Here is a 21,783-nt window from a genome sequence, read left to right on the forward strand (position 1 = left end):
AAACTTATTAGTTCATGTGGAAAGCTGATACAAACATATATTTTAGCTTCTTTATTCAATTTACTGCAATTAGGGATTGATTGTTGTTGGTTTGAGGTAGGATAAAGTTTTACACAAAATACATGAAAAGACTTCTCTGGAACCTTGTGGTATCCTTAGGTAGTCTGTCTGTGTCTTAGGTCTGTTCTAAAGCTTCAGTTACTTGATTCAGCGTAACTGACCAAACCATTAAATTTCTAGCAGGATAACTTTAGAGACCTGCAGAATTACTGTGGTATGTCTGTGCCTGTGAAAGAATATCAGCTGTGCATATCTGTACAAAATATTTAATCATATAGCTCAGATATTTTGCATAAAATTGTATTTCAGCACTATAAATAGGTTTTCTCTTCCTCTGGCATTACACTTGTGAGACTTGTCAAATCTGCTGAGTTTTTTTGGTTTGGACTTTCTAGATTGAATTATTTTCTCTTGCTTTTAGTTTATAGGCACTTTGAAGCAACTGACCTACTTGGATGTTTCTAAAAACAACATTGAAGTAGTTGAAGAAGGTATTTCAGGTTGTGAAAGCCTCCAAGACCTACTGCTATCCAGTAATTCACTTCAGCAACTGCCAGAGTCTATTGGTTTGTATTTTCAGTTAATTCATGTTTTTATAAAGCTTGTAGTTTAGACACATAAAATAACTGAAAAGGCAAATGGCATTTTAGATCTAAGTTTAGATTGATCAAAAGTACTAGTTTTGGATAAAGCTGTAACATATAGGTGAATAATAAAATTTACATTTGTATTGGAATATTCTTGACCTCATACAGTAGATTATAAATGGCTGAGAAACTGATGATAACAGAGTAAAAAGAACTTTTTTTTTTTTCTCTGACCTATGACTGGCTTATTTCTTTATATAGCCCTATAGGCATGTCAGAGAATACAGAAGATGTGGGGGTTTGCCCTTACTTTTTCTTCCCCTGAATCTTAATTTAAGGTCAATGAAACTCAAGTGTTGTTTTTTTTATTCACTTTTCCATTTTATTACAGGTTCCCTGAAAAAGGTGACAACCCTTAAAATTGATGAAAACCAGTTGATGTACTTGCCTGACTCCATAGGAGGGTAGGTATTTCATTGGAATGCCAGGTTGAATTGCTGCTATGCACACTTTTCTGTAACAACTCCTCTTTTACATCTTTTTTTCATCACTTAATTTCTTCTGCATTTTAATGTCTTAAAAAAATTGAAAGCAAACGCCTTTGTATTTTACTTCTATTTTGCAGCATATATGTTAACAAAAGAAAATTCAGCTATTCAGGGGGAGGTTTTTAACATTTGGTTGGTTGGTTAGTGTTTTTAAACTTGGTATCTGTAGAAAAATTTAGGCTGGATAAGACCTTCAAGATCAAATCAAACCATTATCTAACTCTACCAAATCTGGTGCAAAACCATATCCCATAATACCACATCTATGGGTCTTCTAAATGCTTCAAGGATGGGGATTCAACCACTTCTCTGGGGAAACTATTCCAGTGTTTGACAACCTTTTCAGTGAAGAATTTTCTTTTAACACCCAATCTAAACCTTGCCTGGTACAAGACAAGGCCATTTCCTGTTGCCCTATTATTTGTTACTAGGGAGAAGAGAGCACCACCCACGTCACCACAACCTCCTTTCAGACACTTGTAGAGAGCAAGAAGGTCTCTCCTCAGCCTCCTTTTCTCCAGACTAAACAAACTCAGTTCCCTCAGCTACTTCTCATAAGACCTGTTCTCCAGACCCTTCACTCTCTACTCTGCCCTGGTGAGACCACACCTGGAATACTGTGTCCAGTTTTGGGCTCCCCAGTTCAAGAGAGAAAGAGACCTGCTGGAGAGAATCCAACAGAGAGCCATGAGAATGATCAGGGGACGGGACTTGAGCACCTTCCCTGAGAAGAGAGACTGAGACACCTGGGACTGTTTAGTCTTGAGAAGAGAAGAATGGGAGGGAACCTGATCATTGCCTATAAATATGTGAGGGGTGGATGTCAAGTGGAGGGGTCCAATCTCTTTTCAGTGGTGCACAGTAATAAGACAAGGAACAGTGGCTACAAACTTGAGCACAGAAGATTTCACGTCAACACGAGGAGAAACTTCTTTACAGTGAGGGTGACAGAGCTCTGGAACAGGCTGCCCAGGGGGGTTGTGGAGTCTCCTTCTCTGGAGGCTTTCAAAACACAGCTGGATGCATTCCTGTGTGGACTGCCCTAAGTGATCCTGCTTTGGTGACAGGGGGTTGGACTTGATGATCTCTGGAGGTTTCTTCCAACCCCTAACTTTCTGTGATTTTGTGATCTCATACCATTGGCCTCAGCCCATCTATCCAACGTACCCATGTCCTTCTGTAGAGCCTTTCTACCCTCAAGCAGATCAGTACTCCCTTCCAGCTTGTTGTCATCTGCAGGCTTACTGAGGGGGGCACTCAATCCCCTTATCCAGATCACTGATCAAGATATTAAAGATAACTGGTGCAAATACTGAGCCCTGGGGAACACCACTTCTGACTGGCTGAACATACTGTGTTCAGCAATTTAATTTAAAACTTGCAAATGATAGCAAAAAAGACTTCAAAATTAAATGCTTTGCAACTGTAGGGTATTTGTTCCTTTTCTCCTGTTATAATAGAACTCTTGCAATTATTTTCTTGTTCAGAAACTGCACTCAGCTCCTTTTTGTCCATAATCTGTCCCATTCTGAAGGTTTTCTGTGCTTTGCACTAGCACAGTACACAAACACCTATTCTCACTAAACATGCTTTTATGAGGACAGAAACACAATTCCCACTCCCCCCCAAAAAAGGCAAAACAAACCACACCCTCACAATCAACAAAGAAAGAAAGTCAAAACACATTTGGACTTTAATTCCCTTGGATTTCAGAGTGTATTTTTTTAATTGAATTTGGGATTTGTAATTGATCATTTCATTAATATCATTAATTAAAATACTCAGTGTTAGATGAGTTTGAGCTGTATAATTGTTCTGGGGATTTTTGCAGGTTAATATCACTAGAGGAACTGGACTGTAGTTTCAATGAGATTGAAACATTGCCTTCATCTGTCGGGCAGCTCTCTAATATAAGGACATTTGCTGCAGATCATAATTTTTTAACACATCTGCCATCAGAGGTATGTATTTAATTACAGAGCTAAAAAAAGGAATTTTTAAGTGTACTTTATACAGTCTGTACAACTGGATAACAAAATAATTCTTGAGTAGAATTTTTTTGTATATGTTTTTAGAGGAGGATGTGTATAGAAATATGAAAGCTTTCAAATAATGACATTCTGGTTTTTGGTTTTTTTTTTTTAGCAAGAAGTTGACATTTGTTGCTGGTGTATTGAAATGAAATGCTTAATATGTAAGAATAATTATACAGGCAAAAATAGCTATAGTATTAATTGTTTTAAAACAGTAAAGATTTGCACATTTAGTGTTGTGAAAATTGATTAATTCTTTGGGTTTTTTCAGATTGGAAACTGGAAGCATGTAACAGTGTTGTTTCTGCATTCTAACAAACTTGAATTTCTCCCTGAAGAAATGGGTGATATGCAAAAATTAAAAGTCATCAATCTGAGTGACAATAGGTTTGTGAACACATTTATTCAAGTGAAATTTGTATGAAATGCAATAATGTAGAGGTATTGTTTTGAATATATTATGCTATCTTTCCTTATGTCACACACAGCTTTAGAAGCTAACTGAGATGCATGTATTTAATGTGTTCTTGCCTTCTGGATCTTCCAGTTCCATTGTATTAAACCATCTTTATTTTAATGACTTGGCACATGGCATGTGCATTGAAGCACAGCTTTAATACATTCATGATTGTTAGCATATATTTTTCTGGGGAATTAGTTCAGATATTTTTGTAAAACTTTTCCTTCTTGCTTAAAAGTTAATGGCTTCCTGAACTGAGTATGGAGGACACAAAACAGTATGGTGTAAAACACTTGAGTGTGCTGGGGGAGGGAGAAAAGACAGTTGTGTTTTATTAGAGCTAGTCATTAAAAACCAATAAAACATTTCTTATTTGGAAATTGCCAGTTTGTAGAATAGAAATTAGTTGGGAGAGAGTGTTGAGTGAACTTTCTCTCTCCTGCCAATCCAACTTCTACATACTCCACCTGTAGCTTGATTTATCCATTAATGCCAGAGGCATTTTTCAGGCCATCCCCTTCCCACACATGTACCTGTGGGAACAACAATTTTCAAGTGTAGTGCTTTTTTTCCTAATTGGCATGTTATGTATATTGAAAGATAAAATGCTGAAGATTCAAATTAATTCAGGTTGTTACCAAAATTGTATTGTAGTCATTGTACTGAGTTAACTTTAAGTTATACTCTTACTTTTTTAAGCTCCTTACTAAATGGGGCAGAAATATGGGGGTTTGTGTTTGATATTCTGGGTTTTTTTTTAATTCCAGGTGTAGCTTCACATCCAAATTAAATGCTTTGCCTTTCAATTGTCAATAGTTACTCATTTAGCTATATCTGTAAACGCCCTTTTAAAACATTTTTACAGGCTAATGCAGGATTGTTTCTTCACAGTCTTAACAGTATTGTTAAACGTACTTACACAAATTATTGTTGTAATTTACAGATTGAAGAATTTGCCATTTACCTTTACAAAACTGCAACAGCTCACTGCTATGTGGCTATCAGACAATCAGGTGAACTTTTTAAAAATTAAAAATATATGATTGTTGATTTTATTCATAATGGAATTGACAATTACAGAGCCATCTGTAATTAACATTCGTTAAATGATGAGACCTGTTCCTGTGTAGGTACATCAATACTTGACAGTGTCAGTTCTCCTGAAATAAACAACACTGAGCTAACCTGTCTTTGGAGACTTTCATACTTCCAGCAAAGTTCTGTGCTGTTAGGAAATGCAATTTAACAGATATTGCTTTTTTTTCCCCCTAATTTTTGCTTTTTCTTAATTCATGCTTGTTTACAGAGGAGAGTTAGTGCTTGACAAGCTAGTGTGTTAATGTGTAGCATGCTGTTTCTTCCACAGCTGTACCATTGGGGAAACTTAAGCATGCCTTTTTTTTTTTTTTTTTTTTTGAGCTAGGTTTCTTACCACACCTTTTGAACTCTGTGACTGTCCAAGTTGCAAGCTATTAAAGAGTAACTCGTGCTTGTGGCTTCTATTTTCGCTCTTTTGAAGCCCTCTGTACTATGCTAATTTCCTGAATGGCTGTAGGGTGTAGAGGGCTGCCAGAAAACCGCTAGCTGCAGAGGTAGCACAATAAAAGCACTTTTACTAATACAGTAGTTTAAAGAATCCACTACCCTTTTTTGCAAGGGGTGGGGGATATCAAGTACAAGATTTTTTTTTCCCCTCCTTATATGGTTGTTTGCAACTTTAAATACACATTATAGATCAGCCTGCTTTGGGATAGTGTTAAGTCCTTGCAAGAAACTGGGTGATTTTATTTTTTTTAATATCCAGTGTTTGCTTTTCTCTTAAAGCTGTTAGGGAGTTTCAGTTTTCAGTCAAAGCCAGTCATCAAAAGACAGACATTAATAACTCCATTTCATGAAAATTATTCCGAGGAGAAATGGTTTAATATACAAAGCAGATTAATCTTCAGAGTAATGGCACAGTCATGCTCTGCAATATGTAGATCATATTTACTTTTTAAATATATTCTCATAACATATCATTCTTTCATTTTCTTTCTAGTCTAAACCACTTATCCCTCTTCAAAAAGAAGCTGACCTTGACACACAGAAAACAGTGCTTACTAATTACATGTTTCCCCAGCAACCAAGGACCGAGGATGGTAAGAATTTCTAAAGTGTCCTGTCAGAATGCTCACTTTGGAAGATGGTAATGGCAAGACTCTCCAGTTAATGGGATTTTCACTAGCTAATACTTACGTTTAAGCTTAAAGTAAACTTGTAAGTGATGAATACTTACAACTGAAGAATAAGAACAGAAACTTCATGTGATCTACATTTTGGTAAATTCTAGGTGGAACTGTTTCAGTGAGCAAGGTGAGGAATGGGTTGACAGTTTCACTTTCTGTGATCATTGTCAGTTCTCAGTGTTACACCCTGTTTCATTGAAGCAGAGTGCGTGATGGTTTGGGGTGAAACTCTCTTCACCTGCTTCAGACTGTTTTAACAGAATGCTAGACAAAATGTTTCCTCCGTATCTGAGTACAGATTTTTTGGAAAGAACATAGCATTCTGTTTTGTTTTAAAAGAAAAAAGATCAGTCCAGAAAAAAGCCTGTATATTTCTCACATTTAGTTTGACCTGTTTTATAACAGGTTAGGCCCAAAGCATTAGCATCTTCCTAGAAAGTTATACCTGCACACTTTTGAAATATTTAGAGAAATAAATAACATACCATGAGTAGCCACATCATGAGTTATGCTGCTTTAACATAAATGGAGGAGGGGTGTATATCGATGGAAATAATTGAAAGCGGACAAGTGGAAACATTTGCTATTCCATAATAGTGACAGTAAGGGCCTTCAACCCCTTGCCCTGAAGCATGCTGTGAACACTGCAGCAAAGGCAAGGTCTTACAGAGCTGAACCAGGGGCTTCTGAGGTAAATAGGAGGCAGGAGGGTAGCTCCCATGAAACACCTTGGGGGAACAATGGGGTGCCCTTCTAAGAAGGTGACATGGCCAGGAGCCCAGCTGAAGTGTGTCTACACCAATGCACACAGTACGGGCAACAAACAGAAGAGCTGGAAGCTACCCTGCTACAGGAAAGCTATAACATAGTGGCAATTACAGAAACTTGGTGGGATGAGTCCTATGACTGGAGTAGCGGTTAATGCCTACAAGCTGTTCAGAAGGGACAGGAGAGGAAGAATGGGTGGAGGTTGCCCTCTATGTAAAGAATTGGATAGAGTGTGAAGAGTTGTCACTAAAGGGTAGCCATGAGCAAGTTGAAATCTTATGGGTAGGTACTAGGGATCAGGACAACATAGGAAGTCTTGTGGTAGGAGTCTACTACAGGCCTCATCAAGCAAACCCTGTTGGTGAACCCTTCTTACTCCAGCTCGACAAGACATCGTGATCACAGGCTCTCTTCCTGCTGGGGGATTTTAACCACTCTGACATCTGTTAGAAAACAGCATGGCTAGCTGTAGACAATCCAGGAGGCTCCTGGAGTACCTAGATGACAATTTCTTAAGACAAGATGTGAACATCCCTACACGAGGGAATGCGTTATTGGACCTGTTGGTCACAAATGCAAGGGAAGTCATCAGGGATATCAAAGTGGAAGGCAACCTGGGCTGCAGCAATCATGCACTAGTGCAGTTCATTATCCTAAGGGGTATGAAGTCCATGAGAAGCATAGTTAGGACTCTAAATTTTAGGAAAGCAAATTTCCATCTCTTCAAGGAGTTAGTAAATATAACGCTATGAGAAACAGCCCTCTTAGAGGAACAGAGCTGGCAGATCTTTAAGGATGCTCTCTTTAGAGCTCAAGAGATCTGTCCCCAAATGGAAGAAATTGGGCAAGGAAGGCAAGAGACCACCTGCTGGTCAAACTAAAGGGCAAGTTGGGACTACACAGGAAATGGAAGAAGGGACAGGCATCCTGGGAAGAGTATAAGGTTGTTGCCTGTCTGTGTAGGGATGAGGTCAGGAAGGCCAAGGTGCAGATGGAACTGAACTTGGCGAGGGATATAAAGAAAAACAAGACTTCTACAGGTACACTGACCAGAAGAGGAAGGTTAAAGACAGTGTACTCACCCTGATGAGCAACAGTGGGGAACTAGTAACAACGGATGAGGAAAAGGCTGAGATTCTCAACAACTTTTTTGCTTCAGTCTTCACTGCCAAACTCTCTCTTCATGGCTCTCATGTTGATAGCCCACAAGTTGGAGACCAGGGAGACAAAGTCCCTCCCACTGTAAGCGAAGATAAGATGTGTGACCATCTGAGGAACCTGAGGATATACAAGTCCATGAGACCTGATGAAATGCATCCCAGAGTCCTGAGGGAATTAGCTGATGTAGTTACCAAGCCACTCTCCATGATATTTGAAAAGTCCTGGCAGTCAGGTGAAGTCCCTGGGGACTGGAAGAAAGGAAACATTCCATCCATTTTTAAAAAGGGTAGAAAGGAGGACCCTAGGAGCTACCGACCTGTCAGCCTCACCTCTGTGCCTGGGAACATCATGGAACAGATCCTCCTAGATGCCAAGCTGAGGCACATGGAGGACAGAGAGGTGATTTAAGACAGCTAGCATGGATTTACTAGGGGCAAATCCTGCGTGACCGACCTTGTGGCTTTCTATGATAAAGTCACTATGTCAGTAGATAAGTGACAACTTATGGATGTGATCTACTGGGAGTTCTGCAAGGCCTTTGACACAGTCCCCCACAAAATCCTGCTTGCCAAGTTGGAGAGATACAGATTTGATAGGTGGACTGTTCAGTGGGTAAGGAATATTGGCTGGAGGGTTGCATCCAAAAGGTAATGGTCAATGGTTTGAAGTCCAGATGGAGACAGGTGACAAGTGGTGGCCCTCAGGCATCTGTACAGGGACCTACGCTGTTTAATATTTTTATCAGTGATGCAGACAGTGAGCTTGAGTGCACCATCAGCAAGTTTGCAGAAGAAGTTAAGCTGAGTGGTGCTGTTGATATGGCAGAGGGACAGATGTCATCCAGAGGGACCTAGACAAGCTGGAGAGATCGGCCCAGGTGATCCTCATGAGGTTCAAAAGAGCAAGTGCAGGGTTCAGCACCTGGGCCAGGACAATCCTCATTATCAATACAGACTGGGGAATTAGGTGATAGAGAGCAGGCCTGTGGAAAAGGACTTGGGGGATGCTGATGGACTAGAAGCTGGACATGAGCAGACAATGTGCGCTTGCAGCCCAGAAGGGCAATCACATCTTGAGCTGCATGAGAAGTGTGGCCAGCGGATCTAGAGAGGTGGTTCTGCAACTTCGCTCTGGTGAGACCTCACCTGGAGTAATGCATCCAGGCCTGGAGTCCTCAATATAAGAAGGACACAGACCTGGTGGAGCAGGTCCGGAGGAGGCTCACGACAATGTTCAGGGGCTTGGAGCACCTCTGTTACAAAGACAGGCTGAGAGAGCTGGGGTTGTTCAGTCTGGAAAAGATGAGGCTGCAGTGAGATGTAATGGGAGCCTTCCAGCACACAAAGGGGGCCTGCAAGGATAGAGAGATAGACTGTTTACAAAGGCCTGCAGCAATAGGATGAGGGACAATGACCTAGAGAAGAGCAGATCTATATTGGATGTTAGGAACAGGTTCTTTACTATGAGGGTAGTGGAATGATGGAACTGGTTGCCCAGGGAGGAGGTTGGGTCCCCATCCCTGGAGGTATTCCAAGTGAGGCTTGACAGGGCTCTGGAGAGCCTGATATAGTTGAGGATACCCCTGCTGACTGTGGAGGGGTTGGACTAGATGACCTTTGGAGGCCCCTTCCAACCCAGACCATTCTATGACAACACAAAGTGTCTAGTACACTGAGAGGGTAGTAATTAAAAATACCACTAAAACCAGTAAATTGTGTCTCACTTTTAGTGCCTTCTGCTGCAGAGAATGTGTCTGCATTACCTCTGTAATGTGAGAATTATAAAACTATTTGGAGATTCAGTGAAGGTCAGGATTTGAGCTTTTTAACTGGATGCCAGTTTCTTTCTGTAGACAAGGGAGAGGGCTGCTTGCTTGGCCTAAGTAGACAGAATACTTGCCTCTGAGGTAATCATTCCAAACCAAAGGTTTAAAGTTCAGTAGATACCATTTTTACATTTTGAAATTTTTAAAATTCTTTATGAAATTCTTTTTTTTTTTTTTCCCCAGGGACAGTTTCAGTGATAGCAGACTCTATTAGGATGTTTTCAAATGTGTTTGAAGTTTACTCAATAAATGCAGAGTAACATCCCAATGCACTTGTTGAGCCCTATTTTTTTTTTTTATTTTATTTTTTTATTTCAGGCAAAAAGGTAGTTAATACTAACAGTCTTAGCATTGCTAGTGAAGGATGTAGATTTGCTGTGGGTAGTGGTGACAGATTTCTTAGACAATTTATCATATTGAAATAGAACCTGGCTGATGTAACACAAGTCATGAGAGACATGCTAGAATAAGAGGCAGTGGATACTCAAAAGGTTATTTTTATCTCTTATAAAATTAAGCAAGAACTATTTTTGCCAAGTTCCTGTCACTTGTATAACTTCTACAAAATCATGTGTTTACCTGATGTCTTAGAATGTTTAGGTTTTTTTTTAAGGATTAATAATAATGGAGGGTTTTGGCACTACTAGGCCATTCTTAGTCCTCATTTGTAAATTTTCCTTAAATGAAACCACGTGAATGCTCTTATGTGCTTAATGAGACCACTTCACTGAAGTCAGGCTATATAAATCTGTAGAACTTTAATCTACATTTATAGATACACTATTTCCATATTTATATGCGTAAATTTTTTACGAATAAAAATACTTTGCAGGAGACAGTTCTGCTGAAAATTTTCCAATGTGAGTGTTCAGACTAGGGTTACAGCTATGCGGATGGGGTGTTTTACTTTGCAGATGGGGATTTTACTCTTATGAAAATAAAACTAAGTTCACAAAGCGGTGGCAGTGCAACTTGACTAGTCTTCAGTTACTGCAGCTGTTAGTCTCATGTTGTTTCAGAATGCCTACAGAAGCACACTGTTCCTGCCCAAGATAAAGAAAAAGAGGAGTTTTATTTTACATAATGTATCCTGTTCTTAATGAGTGTCTCTCTTTTTATTTTTTAGTTATGTTCATATCTGATAATGAAAGTTTCAATCCGTCTTTGTGGGAGGAACAGCGTAAACAGCGTGCTCAGGTGGCATTTGAGTGTGATGAAGACAAAGATGAGAGAGAGGCACCACCTCGGGTTAGCATTTAATGGATTTTTTTATTAATTGGTGTTTCCCTCCCTCTTAACCCCATGCCTGAATCCCTTCATTTTCCTTACTTTGTCTGTGGATCTCACTTTGCTGAAGAAATTATGTCTTCATTTATTAATTAAGAGAATTTAACAGGATGAAACTCCCTGGGTTTTGGAGTGGTTTTGGTTGGGTTTTTTGGCTAATTTGAAGTGGAGCACAAGGAAAAAACTCAGTTGAGGTAAGGTATGTAGGGCATCACTAGGAAATTACCTGGTTTGGTAATGCCACAGGAAAGGAGTAGTGGAGAAACAATGACTGATCCTGATTTTCTTTCATGTAAATTGCAGTTGTCATAAGCCCTCCTGCTTACAGTCAGTGGACATGCTTGCTGGGTTTTATAGACTTAAGTGTGTATTAGCACAGGTAAATGTGAAGAGCGAAGTGGAGATCCTAGTGGAGGTCAATGTTTTGTCCTAATTAATTGTTTTAAGGTTGATGTTTTAATCATGGCACTTAATTTAATGTAGAATATTACTGCTTTTTCTTATAAAGGAAGGCAACTTGAAGAGATATCCAACTCCATATCCTGATGAACTGAAGAATATGGTTAAAACAGTCCAGACAATTGTCCACAGGCTAAAGGATGAAGAGTCTACTGAAGATACTGCCAAGGAGTCAAAACGAGAAGGCCAGACAGTTTCTGTAAAAGATGTGGGGGTAAAGGTTAGAGATAATACTGATTTTTGCAAGAACTTCCAAAGATCTAGTGTCATTGATTCCTTTTAATTTTTTTCTCCCTCCCCACTAATGCTTTAACAAGAATAATTTTAAGATTGAAGAACAGAATTTACCTTTTCATGAACTAAAGTTTATAATAAACACCTGGCTTTCAGTAATAATTTTCATCTGACACAGAACAAGGGATGTGATGATTCTCAGGCAACTACAAACTATGCATGTGTTAAGGAGCTGGGTGCTTTGCTCTCTGTCATGCTCTGATCCTCTTTTATCTACTAGATAACTTCACAATGAAACTCAGAATAATCCCTAGGGATCTTACTGCTGCCCTTGTGACTGGAGATTTTACATGATAAGTTTGGAAGGCAATCATAGCAAGTTAGTGCAGGAGTCAGGAGTCTCCAACAGGCTGATGTAGCATGATAGATGGTAGGACTACTGTTTAGTGTGGATATGTCATTGTAAATACTCTTGGCCTTTTTTTTAATATTATTTTTAATATTATTTGGAAAAACAACCTTACAAATTGACTCCCAATAAGGAAGAGAGTCAAAATGAGTGGCAAAGGGTAGGAACTGTAACGTAGTAATCTGCAGACATTTCTCTGCATTTCATACCTAGTTAATCTAAACTATGATTTCAAAGATCAGATTATTTTTTGGTGAACTATGGAATTGGAATAGCATTAACTGAAAATATTTCAGATGTTTTTTGTACTAATGCTTTTAATCCTGTAGACTTCAGAAGCTGCTACCATAAAGAACACAGCAGATGAGAGAAAGCAATATTCAGCAGGAAGCTCTGTGCATAAGCCTACTGAACCAGAAGCTGAGCACAGCACCACAAATTCAGAGATGACCACAGTTGTTAAAACCTTGCAGAACACGAAAACAGTTGTCAACCATGAAGACATGCTTGAGGTAAGGCATCGCATTGAACGTCACAGCAGTAAAAGAATTGTGCTGGTCGTGTATTGAATTTGCTGCTCTGGGAGATGAAAAATTGTGTTTACAATAAGAGAAAACCACTATACATAAGTGCTGTGAATACAGATGGTTGGTAATACAATATTTTTCTCACTTCAGATTATATTAACTGAAAGCTGAAGTAGCTAATAAAAAGTTCATGATGAAAGATACATGCACTTATAGAACAATAAAGCAAACTTAATTAGAAGTTGATGTAAGTATCAAACTGTGAAAAGACTTCTTGGCTTGGCTTGGCTGTCAGTTCTTCATTAAATAGTTATCATTGAATTGACAAAATACCTGATTCATGGGAGCAATCAAAACTTGTCTATCCAAACGACTATGCACATTTATTTCAAATGAAAAATGAAAGGTGGGTTTAAATATATTTATTCCTCTGTGTTTGTTGGTGAGATGCCATGAGTATGAATTATCTTACTAAATGTCAGAGATTTTAAACTTCTAAACTCATACATCTCTCTGACAAGCAGAATGTATTTGTTCATATAGATTGTTTCAGCTTTATGATGAGTCTTGAACGTGGCGCTTTAATCGATTGCCGGTCACAACCGGTAAATGCCTTTTTTTCATAGTTTCACAAGCAGATTATTTTGGCCTGTGTTGTGTAAGATGTGTGGAGCATGCGTGTACCATACTCCTGCTGAAGTGACATTGCAGCAAGCAATGTTGCTGGCTATTTCCTTACTAGCGTGTTACTGCTTCTGTATATTTGCTGATAATACATGTTTTGACATTTTTCTTTAGTTTAAAAGCATTATTTCAGATAATCATATCAGCTGTCTGACAATAGTGACAACGATTTTTTGTAGCTGGCTGTGTACAAGCAAGTAAACGAGGTAGCAGTGTGTAGTTAGATCAGGGGTAGTGAAGTCCTTACTTCATGTAATAACTTGATGTTATAACTCTGTTGCATTTGAATCCATATATCTAAACTTTGCATGTGTAATTTTTTTATTTCAATAATTATTGCACTTGTGTGTCACATCCAAGAGGAAAAGCAATGTGGTAGAGTTCGGACTGCAGAGAAAAACAGATTGTTTCTTGGTTTATTTGGGATTATTTGGCTTTTTTGTCAGCTTGTTTGTAACATCTCAGTCAGATTTCTTCTCCTTGCAGTCCAAATAATTACTTAAGTTGTTAGTATCATGGGGAAGGTGGTACTCCAGTAAGTTCCTCACATAAAATGTTCTGAAACTTGTAAGAAAAAGTGAACGTTGATAGACTGTTTGGTAATCTGCAGCATTTTTAATGGGAAGCATGTTTGCTAGAAATAAATGTCTACTTTAGAGAAGGAAGGAATGCTTTTCTTTCAAAATGTCACAGGAAATAATCACTCTTCTGAAGACTATATAGTAATGTAGAGCTGGCATCAGTTGCATGGCTGCTTTTGCAGCAGCTTTGTCAGTTAACCTGTATCTTAAGTTCACTGGTCTCCATTCAATAATTAGGAAGCAGCAATTTCTAGCTTAAATATATTAATTATCACTTTATTCCTGTGCTATTGTTCTTGAAGTTTTTAACTTCTCTTCCTTTTGGAATTTACCCCCAGTCTAATTTTAAATATAGGAACCAAAACTACACTTGCTGGGTTTTTTTGCTAGAGTAGGCAACTCAAGCTCATTCAGTCTTCTCCCATGGCAGAGCTCTCCATTCTTCTAATTGCCTTGGTCATGCTAATCTATAGCTGTTTCAGTTTGAGGTCACTTTGCAAAAACAATACACAGTTACTTATTTTGGGGTATTTGCTGCTTCAGTGATAACTTTCTGACTTGAAGTCAATTAGAGGCTCTCTCCAGTGGTGGAAGAAAGGCTACACCTGCTTGATCCAAGTAGATTTTTGCAGATGAAGGTTCCAGTTTGAATGTTGCTCCCACTGAGTTCATCTGTGACGATGTGAGTCTGCACGTACTGCTCCTTAAAGATAATTCAGTGGCAAATATTACGAAATTCAGTTTACGTGGACTAAAAATGCCCTTCCTGGTCGATCTGTCTTGCCTGTGTCATGTTTCTTGGTTGGTCTATTTTTTTTCCCCTTATTGTTCACTGGATGACAACTTAGCATTCACCTCTCTTTAATCCATTCTTTATAAAATGCACAACATAAAACTGTTTTTCTTTCAGCAGGAGTCAGAAGAACTTTCCTCTGATGAAGAGATGAAAATGGCTGAAATGCGACCACCACTGATAGAAACTTCCATAAACCAACCAAAAGTGGTAGCTCTTAGCAATAACAAAAAAGGTTAGATACCATAAAAAGCAATAGAAGTACTATGTGATTCTGATAATTCAAAATGGCTATGTGAAAGTTGATGTAATTTCTATGTTTTAAAACCAATGAAAGCAGGAAAAACTCCATCTCTTTAAGATCTTATGCTTGCATATGTGTTAGAGAAAGTTGTGTTGGCATCCTAAATTTCCTGATTATTGTTATCAATTTAAAAGCAGACGGGGAAAGGAGATACATGTTTTGAGGATTGCTAGCTTGAACAGACTCTTGATACGCTTAAGAAATGGATTGCTAGGAGGTGTTATTTATTTTCCTTAGAAATACTCCATATTTCATCCCTTTCTCCGATTTTTTGGGACTACTGCTGATACAGGCAGCAATATCACTTGCTCAGATTTCTCAAAGTAGTTCTCCTCTCTTTCTGAGGATTAAGAATAATCTTCTCTTGTGGCAACTCTCTCCAGAGTCATGGAATCATAGAAGCCACACGGGTTGGAAGGGACCTCTAGAGGTCATCTAGTGCAACTCTCCTGTAGTGAGCAGGGACATCCTCCAGTAAATCAAGTCATCCACAGCACCTTGAATATCTCCAGGGATGGGGCCTCAACCACCTCTCTGGACAACCTGTTCTGGAGCCACTTTACTTTTTTATGTTTCTTCTTTCCTCTAACATGAAACTTCAGAACATTGTTCTTTGCTACCTTAATTTTATATTCTCTGAAAGGTAATTTTGGTAACCAGTTCGTTAAGAGTAAGGAATGACTCAGAGAAAACAATTTAAAATCTGGATTATATTTTTTTAAAATTATGTCTTAGACCAATATTTTCCAGGTATTTTCTGACCATTAGATATAACAGGGGGAAGTTTAGCAGGAATGAGGGAAAACCATATGGAGGTAGCTGGAAGTCTCCTGAGGATCACATGCAGGTGAAATGATTGATGTTTATCAATGGTTTTTTGGGGGGTTTAATGCCTGTCTGAAATCCTAAGGCAAAACTTCTTCCATGTCCCTACAAGAGACATTAGTTTCACAAAATTCTGTTTTTGACACCTGTAATTGTGCCTTGAAGCAAAAATTTAAATGTATTTGTTTGTACAGTTACATCAAAATCAGGACTGGCTTGAAGCCACACAGGAAAATTGTTTTTACATGGATGTAGTATGTAAGCATGCAGACACTGTGCAAAAAAATCAATGTCAGCTGGTGTAAGTTACTCTGGAAAATACTCCCCTAAATGTCCAAATGAATTAGTTTCCAACTGAAGAAGAGCATTTTCCTTTCCTAACATTTTAACATTTATGAAACTGCACAGAACTTATCCAATGATCTGGATCTTTCCAGAGTGCTTGGTCTGATAAATAGCTGTTTGACAGTGACATAACCTTTAAAAAAGCAGAAACTGTGTACCCTTTGCAAATCCAGCATGTGATGCAGTGTGCTTCATTTTCATAGGGGGCAATAGACTCACGTTATTAAAATCTTTGAAATCTTTGAAATGATTTAACGATTTCTGGTTAAATCATCTTAACCAGAAAGATGATTTAATAGATACTTTGGGGAAATACTACATAATGTAGCACTAGCTTATGCCAAGGAAACTTGGAATAAAGCAAGTTAAATTGCATTAACAGGTGGAGGCTGTTTACATTGAGCCAAATGTTTGAAAAACAGGAACTGCTGCCAACAGTTTAAATGAAGTTTGAATGAAGTTTGCAAAGCCATTAGTCTACATCTTCATTTCTAATAGCAAGAGTAACTGAAGAACAAGAGACAATTCTGAAATGCAATAAAGTCTATACATTACCTGGTTATGAAAAAGATGCATGTGTCTGTCACTAAATTGGCAATGTTTTATTTCAGATAATTCAAAAGATGCTGATTCCTTATCAGATGAAGCTACCCACAACAGCAATCAAAATAACAGCAACTGTTCCTCTCCTTCTCGAATGTCAGATTCTGTTTCCTTAAATACTGAGAGTAGCCAAGATATTTCTCTCTGTTCTCCAGACAAAGAAACACATGCTGCTGTTTTATCCAGCATCAGGTTTGTGTGATATTATATACCACTGAGCAACTATAATTAAAAAATGTTACTTAATCTTTCATATTATCTGTCCACGCTTTTAGTTTATACTTTGTGAAATAATTTGAAATAATATTTAAAATAATTTAATAATTTTAAGTAAGACTAAAAAAATGAGTTCTTTTCTTTAAAATAAAAGACAATAAAATTCAGAGGCTAATTTTTTTTGGTATTCAAGACATCATTTGTGTTTTAATAATACTGCAGAATACCATTTTAAAAGCTCTCTGGTTTTGTTTACACAATTTTGAAAATCAGTTTGATTGCTAACATAACTTGTAAATACTTTTAGAAAAAACAAGAATGGACTTACAGGTTGCTACTCTGCTTAAACTTCTTGTTAGAAGGTGCTATATTAAAAAAATTGCCAATAGGAAAAAAACCTTTTTCCCAAAATCGTCAGGGAACTTACAAGTATTTGATAAAAAAATTGAGTTATTATCACGTTGAACCTTTTGGACAGTTTTAAAGTGTCTTTAATAATTTCTATTCAGTTTAAACAAGCTTCTAATACCACATTGACCCAAGCATGGTCTCTGTATAATACATTTCTGTAAGACAGCAGGTTATGAATATGGTTTTATGTTGGTTTTTGTGTGTGTGCACAGTATGGCTATGTTATATGTTAATAATTTTTTTTTCATAAACAATTCTTAAAGGAATGCTGGTTCCTTTTGGAAGTTCTTTTAAGAGTCATCTTTTTTTCCAGGCGAGAAGGTGAAAATTTGAATAATCTTTTGCAAAATGGAGGTGAATCGAGTGTTACAGTGGAAGAAAAAATAAATATGCAAGAGAAGGTTACAAATTTGCCTGGATATGAACTGACCATTGAAGAAAGATTTGGCCTGATAGGTAAAGGCATTGATCTAAGCACTCCTGTGGAGGAGTCTCACAAATTAGATCAAATAAACATGAATATCAATAAACTGGTTAGTGAAGAGGCTGTGCCAGTTCCTGTAGAAAGGTTACAAACACAGGAAATAGTTTCAGTAAAGGGCTTGTTAAATAACAACACAAAAGAAAAAAGTGAGCACTCAGAAAATGGAAATAAATATCCAATAAATAAAGTAAATGGACATCCTGAGGAAACAGTACAGTCTCCTGGTAAAGACAAACTGATAAGAAGCACTACAGTTGATAGTGATTCTGCTGATCCGTCTGCTTCAAGGAGCACTGAAGACTTGTCCCCACAGAGAAGTGGTCCTGTGATGAAATCTCACAGCATCACCAGTATGGACACTGGTGGTCTGAAAATCTATGACATTGTCAATGAGAATGGATCTCAACATTCAAACCCAGTGGTAAAATCAGCACCTGATAGTGCAGATGGAAAAAACATAGTCCGAAGTAAATCTGCTACTCTTCTGTATGATCAGCCTTTGCAGGTTTTTCCTGGGTCATCATCATCATCATCTGATTTAGGAGCTTCTGTGAAAACTCTGTTGAAGTTTGACTCAAATCACAATCCTGAAGGTGTTAACATAGTGAGAGGATCGGTGATGAGTGGCGCACAGATGTTCTGCACTCCCCAGTACAATATTCAGTACAGCAGCAGTGCGACAGCAAAAGACACCTTGTGGCCCCAGAAACAAAACACCCAAGCAGAACAAGGAAGTTTGCCTCCTTCATGTCTGTTTAGGTCTGACAGTACAGAAGCCTCCACCTATGTAAAGCATTCTGCCAGTATGAATTTCTCCAATCACAACAATGTCCGAGCCAGTTCTGTATATAACACTCATCAACGGATGGCTGGGAGACATGCAGACATGTGGGCTGTTCCACCAAATGACAGACTGCTCCCAGGAGCAACCAGACACACTCTTCAAAGGCAGAGTAGTGTATCTTCTTCAGCTTCTGTAAATGTTGGGGATATTGGACCTTCAAGACGGACCCAGGTTCCTGAAGGGGATTATTTAACATACAGAGATTTGCATTCAATGGGAAGAGCTCCACCAGTAATGTCTGGGCAACAGAGACCTCTTTCTGCCAGGACGTACAGCATGGATGGTCCAAATGTGCCTCGACCACAGAGTGCTCGGCCATCAGTGAATGAAATACCAGAAAGAACTATGTCAGTTAGTGACTTCAATTACTCGCGGACTAGCCCTTCAAAGAGATCAAACCCAAGGGTTAACTCTGAACACTCTTTATTAGATCCTCCAGGAAAAAGTAAAGTTCCTCATGACTGGAGGGAACAGGTGCTGCGACATATTGAGGCAAAAAAACTAGAAAAGGTAAAAATAATAATTTTTAAACTTTTCTGCTTTTCTGTTTTCTGGATATGGAATAAGTTGAATACTCTGTCATTTGAATCACTTTTAATTATCAGTGAAAATGTGCTTCTGATAAACATGTTTGTGGTGAATAACTGGGGGAAGTCACATAGTAGAATATAAATGAACTTTTCTCCCTGTTGTTTTTACATCATACTTGCCAGCTTAGTCCACTTACTTTAGAATGCATTAAATATATCATATTGACTTGCTGAATTGCAAGGACAGCTTTTCTAGGCCAGGTAATTTTTATCATAGCATTGTATACGTATTGTACTAAAATATTCCCTTATACTTCTTGATCTCTCTGTTCTGCCTTTTTACCCCCTACTTCTTTGCTTTAAGAACAAGGAAGATAAAGTCAGTAAAATCTATTTGGAGGTACAGGTCTACAGCTTCAGTTGCCGAAGAATTCAAAAGCCATAATTATCATGTATTTGCCTCTAAGCCAACTGTCTTTTGAAGTCGGGTAGCTGTCAGATCATTGAATGAATATTTATTGCTCTAAGATGAGAACACTTAGAAATCTTGTTCATTTCAGGAAATCACAGGAGGTTTTGATAGAATAGAGATGATGAACAGGATTCTTTAAGTACTGTAAATGCCATCAGGAATTTGTGCTGATATGTAGAGCTGAACAATTATATATCTTCAAAGAATTTGAGTAGAGACTGGAAGTGTCTTGCTATGCTGTCCAGCTAAACCGGTTCAAAATAGCATTACTAAATAATGATTACAATGTCATTAAGCCTGATCTTGTTTCTTTGGAGGGGAAGTATGTAAAGCAGCCAAAATGCATGTGGATTATGCCAGCTAGATAGATTTTTCTCTTAATTTCTTTTGAAATCTAGTTTGGTTTGTGATTATTATGCTAAATAGGTCCAACATCTGGGATAGCTAAAGAAATTAATTTGAAAATGGTTGGGAAAGTTACTTTTAACTGTGTTTCTTTAGAAATCCAAGCATTTGAGAGGGATTGGTTTGCTTTTGTTCTAAGTTGCATAACCTCTAGTGATAGAAAGGGATGGGGTTTGCTTGTTTTGTCAGGAAGCCTGCACAACAGCTGCACTTCTTTTGATCCAGATGGAGTCACAACACAAAATATTTAAGGCTTTCACAGCACTGTGCTGTAGCATAGGGACCTTATATCCCACAGAGAGGTCACAATCCTTACCATGTTCCAACGCTAATAAAAGGTGCATTCTTGGATCTTCAATTTTGCTGGATGCATGTATCAAACCTTACATGAGATGACAAAGAAGCAAAAAACCCAGCAATCCCTGAATGCAAAGGGAAACAAAACTTCAGTGCATTGCTAAGGCAGTTTGTTCATATCCCATTCTTACATCACCCACATTTGACATACAAGGAACGATGTTAAATACACCAGTCCTGTCTGTTCAGGTACTATTGCAGTACTTCACTGAAGTGAAATTAATTGCCTGACCTGATTCCCTTTATATCTGTCTGTGCTTTCTATTATGCTTTATAGGTAAACCTTAATATTTTTTTTTCCTTCTAGAGGGATACGGAGTTGCTGCCATATCTTAGCTCTGCTGCAATTTAACAGGTCTTAGACACACGTATTATATGTGTGTTTCTTTTGTTCTAGCCTCAAAACATTTAAATATAGCTTTTACTGAGCAGTTTGAGACTCATGGGTTTAAAAGTGAATGTGCATAAAATTGTAATTTATGACCAACTTTAAAAAGAAAAAGCTAAACTGTGAAAAATGTAGATACGGCAGCTGGCAAATATGATAAAGCAGAAATCACAGAAATTTACTGAATATTCCTTTGTTCTTTTAGAATAATGGTTTTAGTATTTCTCTTTGATTAAAAATTAGCTAGACTGGGCAAGGGGGGGACTTAATCTATAAACCAGACTTCAGAAATGTTGTGAAATCAGAAAATAATTTCAGTTAATGACAAAGCTCATTCAAGGATTTAAAATGGTGTTTCTTTTTCTAAAGCATAAGACACAGCAGTGACAGAAACAGGTATACAAAATTAAACCTTATGATGAATATTTAATAGTATTTTGCTGTGACTCTTCTGAGTTGTTACTGCAGTTAATCTTGTTTATTGTAAATACCCCGTGCTTGCTATGCAAGAGGGTGTAATGGGTTTTGTGGGGTTGGTTTTCTTGTGGCTTTTGGTTTATCTTTTTTTTTTTCTTTTTTTTTTGGGGGGGGGGGCTAAACTCCTCAAGTGCTTGTGTATTTTGGGTTTATAAAATTTAATAACTACAGGGAGAGAGAGAAGGAGGAGGGTGGACAATGTCTGTGTTGGACAAATTCAAGAAGCTAGTTCATGTTTACTAAACTATTCTACCTGATATAATTAGGTAAAAAAAAAAAAACACCAACTTTTAAGAGTTCAATTTGTATGAGGAGAGATACAGAATAGCTTTCAGTCCAGCAAAAATGCTTAACAATGGATTCCAGACGAGTGACCAGCATTTATAATCACTTTGACAAGCTGTAAGGGGGCATACACCAATGAACTTAAATTACCCATCTGGTTGAAGGAAGGCAAGGAAAGTTTGTGAAGCCATTTGTA

General features: G+C 38.0%; 1 protein-coding gene across 1 annotated transcript in view; it reads left to right on the plus strand.

Annotated features, from left to right (window-relative positions):
• Nucleotides 1-21,783, plus strand: part of ERBIN (erbb2 interacting protein) — a 127,346-nt gene that overhangs the window by 91,129 nt on the left and 14,434 nt on the right. The window contains exons 10-21 of the mRNA XM_054397783.1: nt 482-626; nt 1,039-1,111; nt 3,027-3,156; nt 3,500-3,615; nt 4,632-4,701; nt 5,727-5,826; nt 10,794-10,915; nt 11,463-11,633; nt 12,386-12,568; nt 14,759-14,876; nt 16,727-16,910; nt 17,659-19,183. Of these exons, the coding sequence (XP_054253758.1) occupies nt 482-626; nt 1,039-1,111; nt 3,027-3,156; nt 3,500-3,615; nt 4,632-4,701; nt 5,727-5,826; nt 10,794-10,915; nt 11,463-11,633; nt 12,386-12,568; nt 14,759-14,876; nt 16,727-16,910; nt 17,659-19,183 (2,937 nt within the window). The remainder of the gene's footprint in view (nt 1-481; nt 627-1,038; nt 1,112-3,026; nt 3,157-3,499; nt 3,616-4,631; nt 4,702-5,726; nt 5,827-10,793; nt 10,916-11,462; nt 11,634-12,385; nt 12,569-14,758; nt 14,877-16,726; nt 16,911-17,658; nt 19,184-21,783) is intronic.

This window comes from Indicator indicator, chromosome Z (genome assembly GCF_027791375.1).
Source record: "Indicator indicator isolate 239-I01 chromosome Z, UM_Iind_1.1, whole genome shotgun sequence".
Classification (NCBI taxonomy): Eukaryota; Metazoa; Chordata; class Aves; order Piciformes; family Indicatoridae; genus Indicator; species Indicator indicator.